Source organism: Micromys minutus (assembly GCF_963924665.1).
Source record: "Micromys minutus genome assembly, chromosome: 9".
Taxonomy (NCBI): domain Eukaryota; kingdom Metazoa; phylum Chordata; class Mammalia; order Rodentia; family Muridae; genus Micromys; species Micromys minutus.
The window spans coordinates 64,098,867-64,115,885 of NC_137978.1; the positions used below are offsets into that span (position 1 = coordinate 64,098,867).

Below are 17,019 nucleotides of genomic sequence, written 5' to 3' on the forward strand. Positions count from 1 at the left end.
TAGAGAGAGATCCTGTGTGATGATGATGGTCGTGGTGATGGTGATAATAACAATTATTATTATATAAGACCCACCCCCAAAACCCAGATGTATTTTATTTTTAATAATGTGTATAGATATGTCTGTGTGCAAATGTGTGCTTGTGCACATCTGTGAGAGCAGTGCCTGTGAAGGCCAGAAGAGGGCCTCAGATCCCCTGAAGCTAGACTTCAGGCAGTTGTGAGCTCCAGGATGTGCATATGAGGAACTGTACAGGCTGGTTCTGTGTCAACTTGACACAAAGTTATTACAGAGAAAGGAGCCTCCCTTGAGGAAATGTCTCCATGAGACCCAACTGTAAGGCATTTTCTCAACTAGTGATCAAGGGGGGAGGGCCCAGCCCATTGTGGGTGGAGCCATCCCTGGCCCAGCCCATTGTGGGTGGAGCCATCCCTGGCCCAGCCCACTGTGGGTGGAGCCATCTCTGGCCCAGCCCATTGTGGGTGGTGCCATCCCTGGGCTGGTAGACCTGGGTTCTATAAGAAAGCAGGCTGGGCAAGCCAGGGGAAGCAAGTCAGTAAGTAACATCCCTCCATGGCCTCTGCATCAGCTCCTGCTTCCTGACCTGCTTGAGTTCCAGTCCTGACTTCCTTTGGTGATGAACAGCAATGTGGAAGTGTGAGCTGAATAAACCCTTTCCTCCCAACTTGCTTCTTGGTCATGATGTTTGTGAGGAATAGAAACCCTGATGAAGACAGGAACTGAACTTGGTTTTCTGCAGTATGTGCTCCCCACTGCTGAGCCACTCTCCAGCCCCAACCTTTTAAGTTAATTCATTAATTCTGAGGCAGGTTCTCATTATGTGGTCTTAGCTGGCCTTGGCTGGCCTGGATCTCACTTCCTAGACAACTCACAGAAATCCACCTGCCTCTTCCTCCCCAGTGCCAAAATTGAACCCCAGTGCCTGGGTGGTCTCTTTCTTAAAATCTATTTAGTTTACAAAACAATGAGTTTCCATAAGGTTTTTCAAACAACTTTAGTTTATATCATTGAATTTACATTTAAGTGTGTGTGTGTGTGTGTGTGTGTGTGTGTGTGTGTGTGAGAGAGAGAGAGAGAGAGAGAGAGAGAGAGAGAGATGGGGAGGGAGAGGGATAATCATCCATGCATTAACATGCTGGTCCTGGGGATCAAACTCAGGCCCCTCTACAAGAACAGAGCTCTTTCTTTCCAACTCTGCAGTCTCTCTGCCTTATGTTCTGAGACAGGGTCTCTCCTGAGCCCGGGGCTCTCTATGTCAGCTGGAGTGGCTGGTCAGTAAGCACCTGTCTCCCTCCCCCCCCAGCTGCTCACTACATCTCTTTTGTCTTTTCAGTTTTTTTATTGGATATTTTATGTATTTACATTTCAAATGTTATCCCCTTTCCCCTCTCTCCCCTCCCCCTCCCCCACAAGCACACTATGTAGGTGGTGCTGGTAATCTGAACTCAGTCCCCATGTAGCAAGCATTTCACCCCCTCCAACTCCCCCAGCCCCCACTATTCTTATTTCTCAGATGAGGAGACCTAAGCACAAAGAAAGGTTAAGGCACTTGCTAGAACTAGAGTTAGAGATGGGGTGCTGAGGATCGAACCTGGGTCCTCTGTAAGAGTAACAACTGGGCTTAGCCACAGAGTCATTTCTCCAGCTCCACAAAATTCTTTTTCGACTTAGAAAGTGTTTCTTCTGCTTGCTACAGGATCTGACCTCACTGCCAAATGGTGTGGAAATTTACTCTGTGCCTAGGTGGCGCCACAGGACCACAAACCCAGCACCCTGATGTGTCAGATTCGGAGGTCAAGGGAAAGGGGACTTTGAAGCTGTCTTATTAATGCCATCCATTTTTCGGCACCAGATGTGTTATAACACCAGATTTAAAGTTTGACCCAAGTTAGAATCGAAGGAGTGGTTCTTATTTTATGTGTATGGATTTTTTGTCTGCATTTAGGTATGTGACACACTTCCTCCAACAAGGTCACACCCACTCCGACAAGGCCACACCTCCTAATAGTGCCACTCCCTCGGCCAAGCATATTCAAACCACTATAGTCTTTTTTTCAAGAGTCCTTTACTCGTCTTAGGATTCTCAGAGTGGTTTGTACTTGGGGCAGAGGATGTGACTCTCAAGGTTGTTAGGAGCTGGGTGACAGGAGAGTGGGACCCCCCCTCCCAGCCGTGGTGAGTGTGGGGAGTGGGAGGCACGCGCTGGTGCTTGCCCATGAAGAACTGTAGCAGGAGGCACAATCTTGAAGTATCCATCTTCTCCAAGTAGAAAAGGCACCACAGGGTCTCTCTGGCTCCAGCTGCTGGGAGACAGTGAGCTCTTCAGTCCAATGTGACCCTCTGTTGCATGGAGGCTTGCCTTCGGCTTTGTGAGGCTAAGGCCAAGGGGGCCGTGCTCTACAGTTAGGCCTCTGCCCTGTTACCTTGAGCTCTTGAAGGTGGAGGTGTGCTGCAGGCCAGCTCACTGTGTCAGCCTCAGGACACGCAGCAGGTTCTCAGGGGAATGAATGACCCAAGGACAAAATAAACAGGCGTCATGGAAGCTGCACAGATCCCAACCCGGCGTGCCCTGAGAGCCCCTTGTGGTGTTTACACAATCAGCTGAACACCGAGGAAAATGTAAGTGGAGAGAAGTGTCCTCAGAACTTCCTCAGTGCGGAACTCTTACCTCAAATGCAAACACCCTCGGACAGGTGTGTGAAGTATCCTTTCCAGAGATGTCTACTCCGAGTGCCCGCATTTCCTCCTGGTTCTCTGCTTCATCCCAACATATAACTGCTCTGACCCAAGAGGGAAGGACACCTACACACAGAAGAGTAAGGCTGATCCTCTGACACTGAGGACATGGCAGGTCCTGAGGAACCTGCAGCATCTTTCTCCGTCTGAATGTCAGCTTGTATCAGGCAGGGTCTTTTGGCTCTAGGCTATTTGAATCCCTTCAACATCACAGTGGCTCCAGACATTGGAGCAGCCAAGTTTTTTTTTTTTTAAAGATGTATTTATTGTATATAAGTACACTGTCTTCAGACACACCAGAAGAGGGCATCAGATCTCATTACAGATGGTTATGAGCCACCATGTGGTTGCTGGGAATTGAACTCAGGACCTCTGGAAGAGCAGTCAGTGCTCTTAACCACTGAGCCATCTCTCCAGCCCTCAGCCTGCCTTCTTATGGAACCCAGGTCTACCAGTCTAGGGACATCAAATGCCAGTATCCTCAACCCTCCAATGTGGACCAAGGACTAGCAGCTTTGAGTTGGGACTGCTGAGGCACCTGGTTTCACTGACTGAGCACCTACTATGCTCTCTGCCTCTCCATGTGCAGCCCTCCACTGATGGACTACCCATGTGACCCCCAGCATGGCAGCTGGGTTGTTGGGTTGTGTGTCTAAGGCATCCAGCCCTGCGTTCTTGGTTTCTGTTCATGGGCAGCACTGTTGGATTAGCCAGACCACAGCCTTCAAACTTCTCTAATAAATCTCTGTTCTGTACACAGAGATTCGTTTCGAGAGTTCAGTTACTCTACAGCACCCTGACAAATAGACCCTAGAAAAACCATGGGGCATCACCAGTACTTCAGAGAGCTCTCTCAGAACTTTCCCCCAGTCTGTTCTTCCCTGACAGCCCCAGTTCTAACAGCTCCCAGAAATGACATTGTACACATGTCATTTTGTATTACATAACTGCATGTAACCAAATCCTAATGTATTAACACTTCTAATTTTTTATTTATATGATGCACCATGTGTATGCAGGAGCCCAAAAAGGTGAGGCGTTGGATCCCTTGGCTCTAGACTTCTAGATGGTTGTGAATCACCCCGAGGTCCAGGAATAGAGTGTAAGTCCTCTACAAGAACAACAGGGACTGCTGAGTCCCCTCTGCAGCCGGAAACCTTTTCCTTTTGTATCATCCCGTACAATATTCTATTGTGATATCCTGACCCTGGATGCTCACAGGGTCACTTACCGCACACAGAGGGTGGTTTTTTTGTGAGCAAAAAAGGAAAGCTCTTTGCTTAGCTACAGCTTCGTCCTCCATCTAGACCTTGTAAGGAAGGCTGTGGTTCTCAACCTTCCTAACAGTGTGACCCTTTAGTACATACAGTTCCTCATGTTGTGGTAACCCCAACCGTAACATTTTCGTTGCTACTTCCTAACTATAACTTGGCTCTTGTTATGGAGTAATGTACTTATCTGCGTTTTCTGATGGTTTTAGGTGGTTTGGGTCCCAAAGGGGTTTTGACCCACAGACTGAGAAAACTGCTTCCGTAGGGGGAAGAGAGTGATATTTAAACAGGTCATGAACTCTGTCTGGAGGGCCTGATTAATTTGCATTGAAATGTTGAGGGAACACAGGGTGGAAGCCACTACCACCCTGCTCCCAGTTCTAAAAACGGAATTCTTTGAATGATAATTGTGAAATCCCAGGGAAGGCGGCTAGGCAATACCTGCGCCACCAAACTTCTTCTGCTGGCAACGGTGTTGCAGGGGTGACAGCTTTAGAGTAAATGGGTCCAAGTTCTGTTAATGGGTGGGGTTCATTTTCTTGGGTACCGCAAAGGGGTCCGAAGCTCTCTGGGTGACAGTATTTCCCTTCTTTGGTGGCTTCTGTGGCCTGCAACTTGAGTTCTAGGCAAAGCAGAAAACAGCAACAGCTTCTGGGCAGCAGGTGCACCCAGCTTGTACTTGGGGCTCTCCTTTTGGAGATCAGTGGGGTAGTGTGAGCTGAGGGGGGTCTGAGGCCAACAGGGGTCAGGGGTCGACGGGGTTCCCCGTCTGCAGCCATCGCGGTAAAGGGTCCACAGCTCTGCACCTGCACACCTGCACCGCGCGTGTGTAGGCCCCGGGTGAGTCCAAGGCCGGTCCCAGGGGTCAGCGCGCGCCTCGCGGGCACCGAGCCTGTCCCGGTCGGGCCTCCCCGGGTGACCTCATCGGGTGGCGGGCCCCGGCCGGGAGCGAATCGCCGCGCGGGCGCACGGGAACGCCCCGCAGACTCCCGGCCTCCGCCGAAGCCGCGCACGTATGCGCCCCGGGGAAGCTCCAAGACTCGGCCTTCAGCCTGCGTGCCGTCCGCTGCGGGCCCCTCGCCTGCTCCGCGCCGGCGCGTGCGTTGCGCGCGCGCGCGCGCCACCCAACTGCCACCGAACCTTCTGGAAGCCGAGTCCTACAGCCGCCCCCGCCGCCGACTGAGCTCGCCACCTCTACGAGCGCCTGCGGCCGTGGAGGCCTCTGGGCAGGGGGGCGGAGCGGGGCCTGCGCGAGGGCGGGCCCCCCAAGGTGCGACCGCCTGTGATTCGCCACCTCCGCGCAGGGCCCGCCTTTCGGGCGCCATGGCCCCGCCTCTTCCCTCCTCCTTTATGGCGCCTCCCAGGCTCATTCATTCGGCGCCGGGCCTGCTGGACACCTGTTCTCAGAACCCGCCACCGCCGCTCGCTGTCGCAGCCAAGATGTCTGGTCCCACCACCGACTCGCCGGCCGCCATCCAGATCTGCCGGTAAGACGGAGGCCCGCCCGCCAAGCCGACCCTTTCCCACTCCCTTGCGCCCGAGCCCGCTCCCTAGGATGCTGCCTTCATCCTGAGCGGCCCTGCCCGGCCCCACGTTCCCGGGATGCAGGCCCTGGAGCCCACCCTAAACCCCTCCACTGGACTCAGGCCAGGACTCTCTCCCAGGACTCTGCCCTGGATTCTCTTCTGTACCCCACCCTGGACATCCCCCCTTCTTCCCCGTGCCCTCCTCAGGGATGCTCCCCGCCATGCTGCAGAACCGGGCCGCCTTGCCGGCTCCTCCCACCGGCCTCTGGCTGCATCCCAAGGGCGGTGGCCGCAGCTCTGAGGACGCTCGGTGTAGGAATCCGGGCAGGGACTCTGGCACAGGGCAACTGGCAAAGGGTCTGTCTGCCATTCTTTTATGCGTCCTACAGGGCTTGCTTGCTCTACCCCGAGCTCGGCGCCTTATAATCCGAGCCCAACCTCCTGCGGGGTTCGGAAAGGGTAACTTAGGCTCCAGAGAGGGTGGTGGGGAACATGCCCAGAGCAGTGCGAGCACAGATGGGTGGGTGCCTCTGTTAGAGCAGGCCCCAGAACCACTGTTCTTTCAGAGCCCCGCCTCGGATGTGAGGAGAGCAGGTGTTATAAGGAAGAACTCATCCATTCAAATGTTTTATTGCCTCGGAAAGGGAGTGAGTGGGTCATCTCACACAATGAGGGTGCAGGATTGTTCTCATATAAGCATCCTCCTCAGTCTTGTTCCGTTGGGGGTGCTGCTTAGACGGGTCCCCAGAGGAAGCTGGTGCTGATGAGCAAGCTCACTTCCCGGAGAAGGCGGGGAGGGCAGCCTCAAGGTTACCCTGCGGTTTCGTTCACAGATGTAGAGGCATAGGCAAGTTGGTATTTATACAGCCGATCAGTAAGGGGCAGGAATGGGGGGTGGGGTGAGGGAATCATGCCTGCCGGTTGTCTGCCCCATCTGACACACTGACAAGAGGGAATTTTTATGGGAGTGGGTGAGCAAACACACACTTTGGAGGTTGGACAGCGCACTGACCTTGTGTCTAAGCCTTAACCCAGCAGAGGCAGGCCCCTGTCTTGTCGCTGCTGCGGCTGGATAACTGGCACTCTTAGCTGTCAGCCTCACCTTCTTGCCCGGCAGAGGCCATTTCCTGACTTCAAGGTCAGTTCTGGCCTCCTAGAGAGGGGGCATTTGTCTAGGGGAGCCCCGCTCCCTTTGCTTTCCCATTGGTAGTGTGGCTGCCCTGGCTATTTGACTAGAACTCTGTGGGGACAGAGTGCATGTTCCTGATAATGTGGGGATAACAGGGTCTTTGAGACATGCTGTTTATTGGTGTGTGGGGGTCTTGGGCCTCACCTTTCTGGGAGGATGGCTGGCAGAGTCCTCTTGCTGTGTGAAGAAATTCAATAAAACCATGGAGCCCCGGGAGCTTCAGCGTTAGCTGCTGCTTAGGTCTGGTCATACTAATTCAATCACTTGGGCTCTTATTTAACCTCATCAGTATGGTTGATGCCTGACTGGCATTTTCCACTCGCTTCTAACAGCTAATGGATTCTTATGTAGCTTTGGATACTTTCATATGTTCTCCAGTGTCTTGTGTGTGGCTTTTCTTACTAGGGCTGCCTTTAGCTGTGAGAGTCACAACTGCTTAATTTCCTCAGTGACAGAGGGTGCATGGCCAGGGATCCTGTCTGAGATGTCTCAGAGCAAAGCGTGACTGTCAAGGGAGGTGGGGCTGTGAAGCTGACTGTGTCATGTGGGTTTGACCAGGTAGAACCCCAGGATGCAGAGAGTGGGACTTAGCTGGGTCCTTTAAGGACATTCAAGCCAGCATCATGAAAGACGAGACTCCTGGCCTTCACATCTCAGCCATGAATTTAACAGGACTCCACTGGACACCTCCAAGGAGCCCAGCACTGGAAGGACACTGAGCAGTGGAAAGTTTAGTCCTTATCTCAGGAGAGACACAGTGTCACATAGGACAATGCACCCATCATTCCAGACTGTTAGATCATTTGCTTTCAGTTCCAGAGCTCGAAGGAAGGGAGCTTTAAAGACAGGCGTTGGGCGGGGAGATGGCTCAGGGGCTAAAGTACTTGCTGTGGGGATCTGAGTTCAGACCTGTGTCAAGTGAGACAGGGCAGGGAGTGTCTGTAACTCCAGCGCCCCTGAGCGAGGTGGGAGTGGACACCAGAGGAAGCTAGGACGGGCGACCCTGCAGAGACCAGCAAGAACCCTGTCTCAGTCCAGGTGCAGTGTGAGGACTGACACCTGAGGTACTTCTCTGACCTCTAGGTTTTCATCATGGCATTGTACACCCCCGTGCACACACCCACCTACCCACACACAAGCATACACACCCCTGCAAAGGTGAGAGTAAACATGGTCATAGGTTTGGGATGGATGTGACCTCTGCCCTTGGTAGCTGAGTGACCTGGAAGCCCATGGCTTATATTCCTGTCCCTGTTCTCTGCTGGGTCTGAGTATTGAATAAGAGGTAGTTGAGCAAGAAATGATAGTGCACGCCTTTAATCCCAGCACTCAGGAGGCAGAGGCAAGTGGTTATCTGAGTTAAAGGCTAGCCTGGTCTACAGAGTTCTAGCATAGTCAGAGCTGCACAGAGAAACCAAGTAAGTTAAAAAAAGAAAAGAGTGTGACCTGACCCAGGCTGGTAGGACGGCAAGCTCAGCGTCAATGGGTGTTCTTTATGTGGAAAGTGGGCCATCAGCTTAAGAGGTAACAGCCTGGGCTCCATTCCCAGGTCTGTCTCTTGCAGGTTGCTGTGTGACTTAGCCTCACAGCATAATCTCACTTGATCATAATTTTCTTATCTGTAATTTAGAGATAGGACGGTGCCTGTCTTAGGGTCCCATTTCCCAATTGTGTCAACATGAGCACACAAAAGGAACCCTTTGAGAACCAGACCTTTGGGGACTCTGGCCACTGAATTGTCATTTCCTATCCTTTGATGCAGTGCAAATAGTCAACCTTCAGGCAAAGTGCGGTGTGGGGGGCTTTGGTGCAAGATGACACAGCCATGGGCTGGAGAGATGGCTCAGTGGTTAGAGCACTGTGTGCTCTTCCAGAGGTTCTGAGTTCAATTCCCAGCAACCACATGATGGCTCACAACCATCTGTAATGGGATCTTATGTGTTCATGCATAAAATAAATCTTAAAAAGAAATAAAAGATGGCACAGGCACGTGTGTGTGTGTGTGTGTGTGTGTGTATGTGTGAGAGTGTGAGTGCACTTGCATGTCCCTGTGCATGTGCCATGGCACATGTGTAGAGGTCATGATGAGGACAGTTTCTGGGGATTGAACCCAGATTTTCAGACTTGGCGGTGTCTTCATCTACTGAGTCATCCATCCACCAGCCCTGGTTTTTACTTTGAGAGAGAGAGAGAGAGAGAGAGAGAGAGAGAGAGAGAGAGAGAGAGAGACAGACAGACAGAGGCCGAAGGAGACAGAGACAGAAGGAGACAGAGACAGATAGAGGGAGAGACAGAGACAGAGAATGTTAGAGTTGGAGAGAGTACCCTATGTAGGTGCTGAAGCAGAATGCTAAAAAGCCACAAGCTCTCTTAATCGCTGACTCTTCCCTTTAGACCATGTTTTCTTTTTCTCTATTTATCCATCCATCCATCATCCATCCATCATCCATCCACCCACTCATCTACCCACCCACCATCCATCCACCCACCCATCCATCCATCCATCATCCATCCACCCACCCATCCACCCATCCACCCATCCATCTATCCATCCATCATCCATCCATCCACCCACCCACCCACCCATCCATCCACCCACCCATCCATCCACCCACCCACCCACCCACCCACCCACCATCCACCCATCCATCCATCCATCCACCCATCCATCCACCATCCATCCACCCACCCATCCATCCACCCACCCATCCATCCACCCACCCACCCATCCATCCATCATCCATCCATCCATCCACCCACCCACCCACCCATCCATCCATCATCCATCCATCCATCCATCCACCCACCCATCCATCCATCATCCACCCACCCATCCATCCACCCACCCATCCATCCACCCACCCACCCATCCACCCATCCATCTATCCATCCATCATCCATCCATCCATCCATCCATCATCCATCCATCCATCCACCCATCCATCCATCCATCCACCCATCCATCCATCCATCATCCATCCATCCATCCATCCATCCATCCATCATCCATCCACCCACCCATCCATCCACCCACCCACCCATCTATCCATCCATCATCCATCCTGCCCCCTTCTGAGGCAGTGTTATGCTTAGTGGCCCATGCAACCTTGCCCCTGGCATCCTACCCTAGCCTCATGATGACTTAGCGTTGGAATTTCATGGCTTGGAGACCTATTTGGGGCTGTAGGTGTGATATCTGCAGACTCTTGTCTCATGCTGCTCTTAGATGCTGCTCTGCCAAGAGCTTCCCTGGGAGCTAGCAGGATGCAAGGGTGGCTGTCTGCAGACTCCAGTGTTAGCTCAGTGGATGTGAGTTTTTTCCCTTTCAGCTTGGTCTTTGGCTTGAAAGTGGAATTAGCAAGAACACAAGATCTGTTCTGGAATGTTCCATGAAATGTAGTGTGGCTCTACTCCTGGGAGGATTTATGGACCCTGTTGGAGATGTACTCTTTGTAGCCCAGTGAGCCTGTGGTGGAGGATGCCCGAGTCTGTCTTGTATCACAGCCTGTTCAGTGTCTCTCTGGACTTGTACTGAGGCCAGCCAGCCCCCTGGTATCATTTGGCCAGAAGATGCCTTCTATAATTTATTTACTGATTTTTATGAGTATGGATGTTTTGCTTGTATATATGTCTCATGCCATGTGTGTGCCTAGTGCCAGAAGACAGCACCGGCTCCCTGCACTGGAATGCAGATAGCTCTGAGCTGCCATGTGGGTGCTGGAAAACAAACCCTCAGGTCCTTTGCAAGAACGAGTCTTCTAACAGTGAACTGTCTCTCCAGCCCTTCAGTTATTACATTGTCCTTTGCTGTTAAAAAGTAGTTACTTAGGGCTGGAGAGATGGCTCAGCAGTTAAGAGCACTGACTGCTTGCTCTTCTAGAGGTCCTGAGTTCAATTCCTAGCAATCACATGGTAGCTCACAACCATCTGTAATGGGATTTGATTCCCTCTTCTGGTGTGTCTGAGGACAGCTACAGTAATATTCATATACATTAAATACATAAAAAGTATTTATTTACACTATTTGTAAAACACTTGTCTTTCTGCAGGGCATCAAGCTCAGGCCTCGTACATGGCAGCTGGTGCTTTCCCACCAAGCTACAGTCCTAGTTCAAACTTTGCTTTTGTAAAAGCCTTGTTGGCTTATAGGTGTACTGCACATGCTCTGTACAACCGTTCTGTATGAAGTGCTTCTGCCTTCATGTACATTCCATTGGCATTTGTTTTCTTCTGTTTCAAGGCAGAGCCTCATGTAGCCCAGGCTAGTTTCATATCTGACATGTGGTGGAGGATGGCCTTGAACTTCTGATCCTCCTGATTGAATCTCCCAGTCCTGAGAGTATAGGTGTTTGGAGTTTGTCGCATTTTGATAGATGTGTGCCTGTGTCTCTGCCATCTGACTGTGACATAGGCTATCTTCAGATCTAATGGTGACAGGCAGTTATTTTCTTCCTCCAGCACTGGCACCTGGCAAGCAGCTCAGTGGCTTTCTCTCGCTGTGGCTTGTTCTGTTGTTGCCTGGGAAGGGTTTCCTGCTTAGCACAGTGCCTGTGGACCTCACCGGGGGGGGGGGGGGCACCAAGCTCCCATTCTCTGCACCTTCCAGCTGGTTTATCTCTTCAACCAATGAACACTTGGGATTTTAGTCATTGTGCATGCAGCTTACAAATGCAGATTATACAGGCACTGGGATGTAATCTCCAGCATGGGGAACAGTCTCTTGATGTTTGATGAGGCTGAGGGATATTTATTGTATGTTCTAGGTGAATTTGTTTATTTATTTGTATGTTTGCCTAGTTAAGAATGGGAAGCCAAGCCTGGTAGTGCATGGCTCTAATCCCAGCACTTGGAAGGCATAGGAAGCCTGGGGAATCTCTGAGTTCGAAGCCAGCTTGGCTTACATAGTGAGTTTCTGGTGAGCAGTTAGGTGACATAGTAAGACACTGTCTTTAAACACAAAACAAAGGGGCTGGAGGGATGGCTCAGTGGTTAAGAGCACTGACTGCTCTTCTAGAGGACCTGGGTTCAATTCCTAGCAACCACATGGTGGCTCACAACCATCTGTAATGGGATCTAATGCCCTTTTCTGGTGTGTCTGAAGGTAGTGACAGTGTACTTATGTACATAAAATAAGTAAATAAATCTTAAACGAAACAAAACTGTACATGAGGTTTCACTGTTGTCTTAGGCTATGAGCAGACACCATGACCAAGGCAAGTCTTATAAGGACAACATTTAACTGTGGCTGGCTCACGGGTTCAGAGGTTTAGTCCATTATCATCAAGGTGGGAACATGGCAGCATCCAGGCAGCCTTGGTGCAGGAGGAGCTGAGAGTCCTCCATCTTTATCTGAAGGTCACTAGGAGAAGACTGGCTTCCGGGCAGCTAGGTCTGACACGCCTAACAGTGCCACTCCCTGGGCCAAGCACGTTCTAAACTGTCACACCTGTATTGCCCAAGGCTGTCCTGAAATTCTGGCCTCAAGTGAGACTCTTGTCTCTACTTCCTAATTTCCCTAGTAAATGGGAGAACATGTGTTACTGTGGTGCTACCATGCTTGGTCTGTGTTTCAGAGAGGATGCTGAGGTGTTTGTGGATGCCAAGCCCTGCTGTCTAGGTCTTGCTGCAAGAAGACCTGTCCTGGGGGAGTGCTGGGAACAGAGGAAACCAGGAGTCGGGAGGCTGCTAAAACCTGCAGTTTAGGAGCTACAGAGTAGGGCCGGGCTCATCTCTGCATCTGTTTCTTTCACAACAGAGTAGAAAACATCAGCTCTGGTGCTTCCCCCTTCAGAATGTGAGGGAGGAGTTGAGCCCTGTGTTTTCCTTCTGAGGTCCTGCCCCAGTGCAGCACTCTCTCATCCTCTGCCTTGGCACTGAGCCAGGACCTCTGCCCCACTTGGTAGCCTACCCAGCCTGGCTACAGATCTTTTGGCTGAGGTGGGTGGGACCTGTGTCTCAACTTGAAATAAGCCAAGCAGGGTGGAGCTTGGCTTGAAGTTCCTGGAGGGGGGATCTGAAAGGTAGCTCTGTGGTTCGTAGTGGGCTGGGGCCTTTGTTCTTTCTCCCCCGCACTTCTGTTGACTGTGTTTCTTCTCATGAATCACTGGTCTCCAGGAACAGACCCACCAGCCTGCCTGCTCACTGGCCATTTGCTTACTCACTAGAGTGGAAAGAGGAGCCCAGCTGGATTCCCTTGTGGAGGCCCCTCTCAGCCCGATGCCAGCTAGACTCTGCTGCTAAGCCTCGTGCTGTGAGGGAAAAGAAAGGGTTTGTCCCATTCCTAGGATGAAGCTGCTTGTTAGGACTCTACACCTCTGGAAGATGAGGTGGCAGGTAGCCCCCTGGAGCCTGACGACTGGCCGGGAGTGTTTGGGGCTCAGGGAAACATGCTGGGCTTCGATGAGGGCTGTCAGAACCAGAGCAGATCACCAAAAGCCTGGACATTGCATCGCCGTGGGAAGGTAGGATGACTGATGCGTTCCGCTCCCTTAGGGACTCTTTCGGCCTCAGGAAGCAAAACATGGAGGGTGTGCTGTGAATCCTTAGGGTTAGTGGGGCTGTGTTTAAGTGAGCTTGGCCTTGTCTCAGATGGTTATCAGTAGAGACCTTTCATGCTGATTTTTTGGGGACCAGTAGGGGCTCCTGGGCTCCAGGCTTTGCAGCTCCAGGCTGTAGGAAGCTAGGCCCTTCCTAATCATGAACTCCTTTGGGTGTGGTTGGAGATGACCACATCTATGAGCCAGCAGCTGTGCCAGCCTCCAAGCTTCTGTTCCAGGTGGCCAGAGAGACTCGTCAGCTTATGTGCAGACCTTATTTGGTCTTGGGTCAAGTGGCTTTTATTTCCCCTGAGATTTGTTGAAACTTTGTTGGAATACAGTTTACATTCATGCATTTTTGTCTGCTGAAGCTCACAATGATGAGTTGGGTCACCGTTAACTGCCTCAGTTTGGCAAAAGGTGGTAGGGGCTTTGTTTTCCCAGTTCTTTCATGAGGCGCCTGGGTGCTGGCCTCTTGGAAGACTGCATGCAGAATTGGATGGGTTGAACTATCCCCACTACATGCTGCTCTGGGGATGGAGGAACTTATTGGCTTGAGTTAATTATGCATGACCAATAACTTGGTCATTTATGAAATACCCTTAAAAACTTTGACCCTAAGGTTAGCATTTGTGAGCTTCCCATTGGCAGCCAATGATCAGTTTGGCTGATTCCAGTTGTGTCCTTCATTTAAGACACAAGAAAAACTATAGTGCTTCATGTGTATCCCAGGCTCTCCTCAGACTCTCCGTCTTCGCTGGCACCTGCCTCCCAAGCAGCAGGATGCAGGGAGTGGGGGAGTCGTCTGCTGTGAGGGGAGCTTTCAGAATTGCCTGTCAGTTCCAGGGCCACTTTTGAGGGGTGCAGGCAGGCTTCCATAGGGCCTGGCTATATTCCGTTTTTCAGCATGTAGGAGGGTTCAGTGTCCCCACATCCTGGCCAGCACTTTCTTGTTAGTGGGTGAGAGGTATTGCCTGTTTAATTTTTTTTTTCTTCCTTTCTTTTTCAAGACAGGTTTCTCTACCTAACAGCTCTGGCTGTCCTGGAACTAGTTTTTTTTTTTTTTTTTTAAGATTTATTATCTTTTAATTTATGTATTTATGTGCGTATGCATGTCATGTGTGTAGGTGCCCTCAGGCCAGGAGAGGCTGTTGAGTCTTTTGGAGTTGGAGTTACAGGAGGGTGTGAGCTGCCATATGGGTCCTGGGAACTGAACTTGTGTCCTCTACGTAGAGTGGCAAGCATTTTTAACCAGTGAGCCATTTCTTTATCCCCCCATCCGCACTCTTTGAGAGACTTCACTATCTAACCCAGGCTATCTTGGAGCTAGCTATGCAGACCAGGCTGGCCTTGGAATCACAGACCTCCTGAGTGCTGGGATCATCTGTGTTTTTGTTTGTTTGTTTTTATTTTTTGTGTTTTTTCTTCCATGTGTCTAGCTTCACATACTATAGAATGGAAGCTCACCTTGAATTCTCATCTTTCAGCCTCCTTTCCTGAGTGCTGGGTTAGAGATGAACAGCCCAACACTTGACCTTGGTCTGCTTTCTGATAGCTTCGTCTCTTGTTCTTTAAAAATTCTAGTACAATTTCCCTTTTCGGATATTTTTCTAGCTCCCCAGAACTTGTTAAATAGCAGGTTCCATCACATTTAGGACCTTAACTGTTTCCGAGTATACGGTTCAGTGCTGCTTGATTGCATAACACCACATGTCTCCAGAAGGAAACTCCAGGCTAGCCCATCAGACTGCCCCTCAGTCTTCCAGTCTCTGGCAGCCCACCTTCTATTGTAGACAAGGAGAACTCCGACTGACTGCTCTGAGGCCTTGTAATGATGTGCTTCTTAACTTCTGGTTTTTTTTTCCCATTTTTCTATGTGTATAAGTGTTTGCCTGCATGTGTGTTTGTGCCCCATCTGCATGCCCTTGGAGCTGGGAGAGGGTGTGGCGTCCCCTGACAGAGGTTACCGACTGTTGTGAGCTGCCATGTGGGTGCTAGGGTTGGAATGTGGGTCCTCTGGAAGAATAGCCAGTGCCCTTACCCACTGAGACATCTCTCATTGTCTGGCTTGTGAAGTACTTTTACCTGCTCAGCCTCCGAGGGGCTGATCTCCCTGTCTGCCCCTTGCCAGCTCTGGAATCACAGGCACATGGCCCTATGCCTGGTTTATGCAGTGCTTGGAATCAAAGCCAGGGCCTCATGCATTGTGGGCAAGTGTCACCACCACTAGAGGTTGTGGGCGCTGGGGGAACAGGATTGATAAGTGAAGAGGACTGAGGTCTCGTGCAATCGCCGGCTTGTTCAGCACCTCAGAAAGGTCATAGAAGCCCAGCCTGTGCACAATCACAAGACAAGACACGCATGTCAAAACCATCTTTTCCTGTATAAGGACAGTTTAAACATTGAATTGAAGAACAGCAGCAGTAATGAGTGGTCTGAAGTAAATTCTATTTACTGCACTAGGGAGGAGCATGAAAGTCCAGTCCAAGAACAAGTGTATGTTTTGAAGAAACTGAGGTCACAAAACTCTTGTCTTGATTTCTTGGAGTGTTCTTGCAGCACTCAGAGTTCTCACAACTCCGTTCCTGGACTGTGTTCTGACAGACAAGGACCCACCCTACCAGCTGCTCTGTGTGCTCCCCTTTTTACTCCCCTTTGGCAGGTAGGTAGGGCAGCGTTCCTGGTGAGGCTAGAGTGCACCTGTCTGTGTGCTGGCGATGTGCACTGGGTCGTTCTCATGTGTAGACTATAGAGTGGTACTGCTGTGAGCGGAATAGCTCGTGGGTCTGTTCCCAGTGGTTTTGGGGTACACCCAGAGTGGTTTGCCAGATAATAAGGTAATTAGTTCTCTTCCTAATTTGTAAAGGAGCAAATATTTATCCAGCCTCCAAACAGTGCATGGACCCCAGCCCCCTTCCGGCACGCTTGCTATTTTCTGTTGTGTTTATGGGGGGCAGGAATACAGCCCTGCAGTGTCACTGAGCTGTTTTCTGTACTTTCTTTCTTCCCTTTTGAGGCAGTGGCTCTTGTGTATTCAGACCGGCTGCCACACAGGCCTCCTGCTTTGTGAACAGTGGGTTTAAAAGTGCTCCATGCTCGGCATACTAACTTATTTGTTTATTTTTATTTTTATTTTTGTCTATAAGGTTTACTGCATAGTTTTTGTGGAGGTAGAAAAGTTGGCCACGAATTCAGTAGAAAAGTTTTTGTTACTGTTGTCATTCGGGCTCAGGAGATGGACACAGGGACAGGGCACACGCAGCCTTCTGTGCTGTTGGCGACTTTGTATGCTGGAGTCTCCCGTGCCTGAGCCAATCACTAAGAAGAGAGCTGTCTCCTGATGCTCTGTGCAGTGTCTTCAGCTTGTTTGTGTGCTGGCCTTGCTATCCAGAAGCACCTGGGAGGCCAGGAAGAGGGATCAGGTAGACTTCTCCCACACAGGCTCCCCGTTCCTCTGCAGCAGCCATAGACGCAGGAAAGGCTGTTCTACAGGAGGACGAGACTGGGACTCATGCGATGCTTGAAACACTAGTCGGAAGAAAACCCTCAGGACAGAACCTGCTTCTGCTCCCTCCCATGAGCTCTGAGGATACTGCTCAGCATGACAGCAGGCAGTGGGGAGCCTGGTGTCAGCAAGAGGCTGTGAGTAGGAAGATGTGTTAGGAAGCACCAGGGTTTTCTAACAGTAACTTTTATTCTCCTGAGGTAGTTGTCTCTCTCGGGCTTAGTCCTGGACACTT

The 17,019-nt window shown here is 50.8% G+C and overlaps 1 protein-coding gene across 3 annotated transcripts in view; it reads left to right on the top strand.

The window, feature by feature from the left end:
- The first annotated feature begins 5,022 nt into the window (after window positions 1-5,022).
- Window positions 5,023-17,019, top strand: part of ACOT7 (acyl-CoA thioesterase 7) — a 76,713-nt gene continuing 64,716 nt past the window's right edge. For 2 of the 3 annotated variants that reach the window (XM_080921377.1, XM_080921379.1), the window contains exon 1: window positions 12,757-13,204. In XM_080921377.1, coding sequence (XP_080777503.1) covers window positions 13,029-13,204 — 176 coding nt within the window. In that variant the 5' untranslated portion in view covers window positions 12,757-13,028. Of the gene's footprint in view, window positions 5,516-12,756; window positions 13,205-17,019 lie in introns of those variants that run through there. The other variant, XM_080921378.1, reaches the window with a different exon arrangement.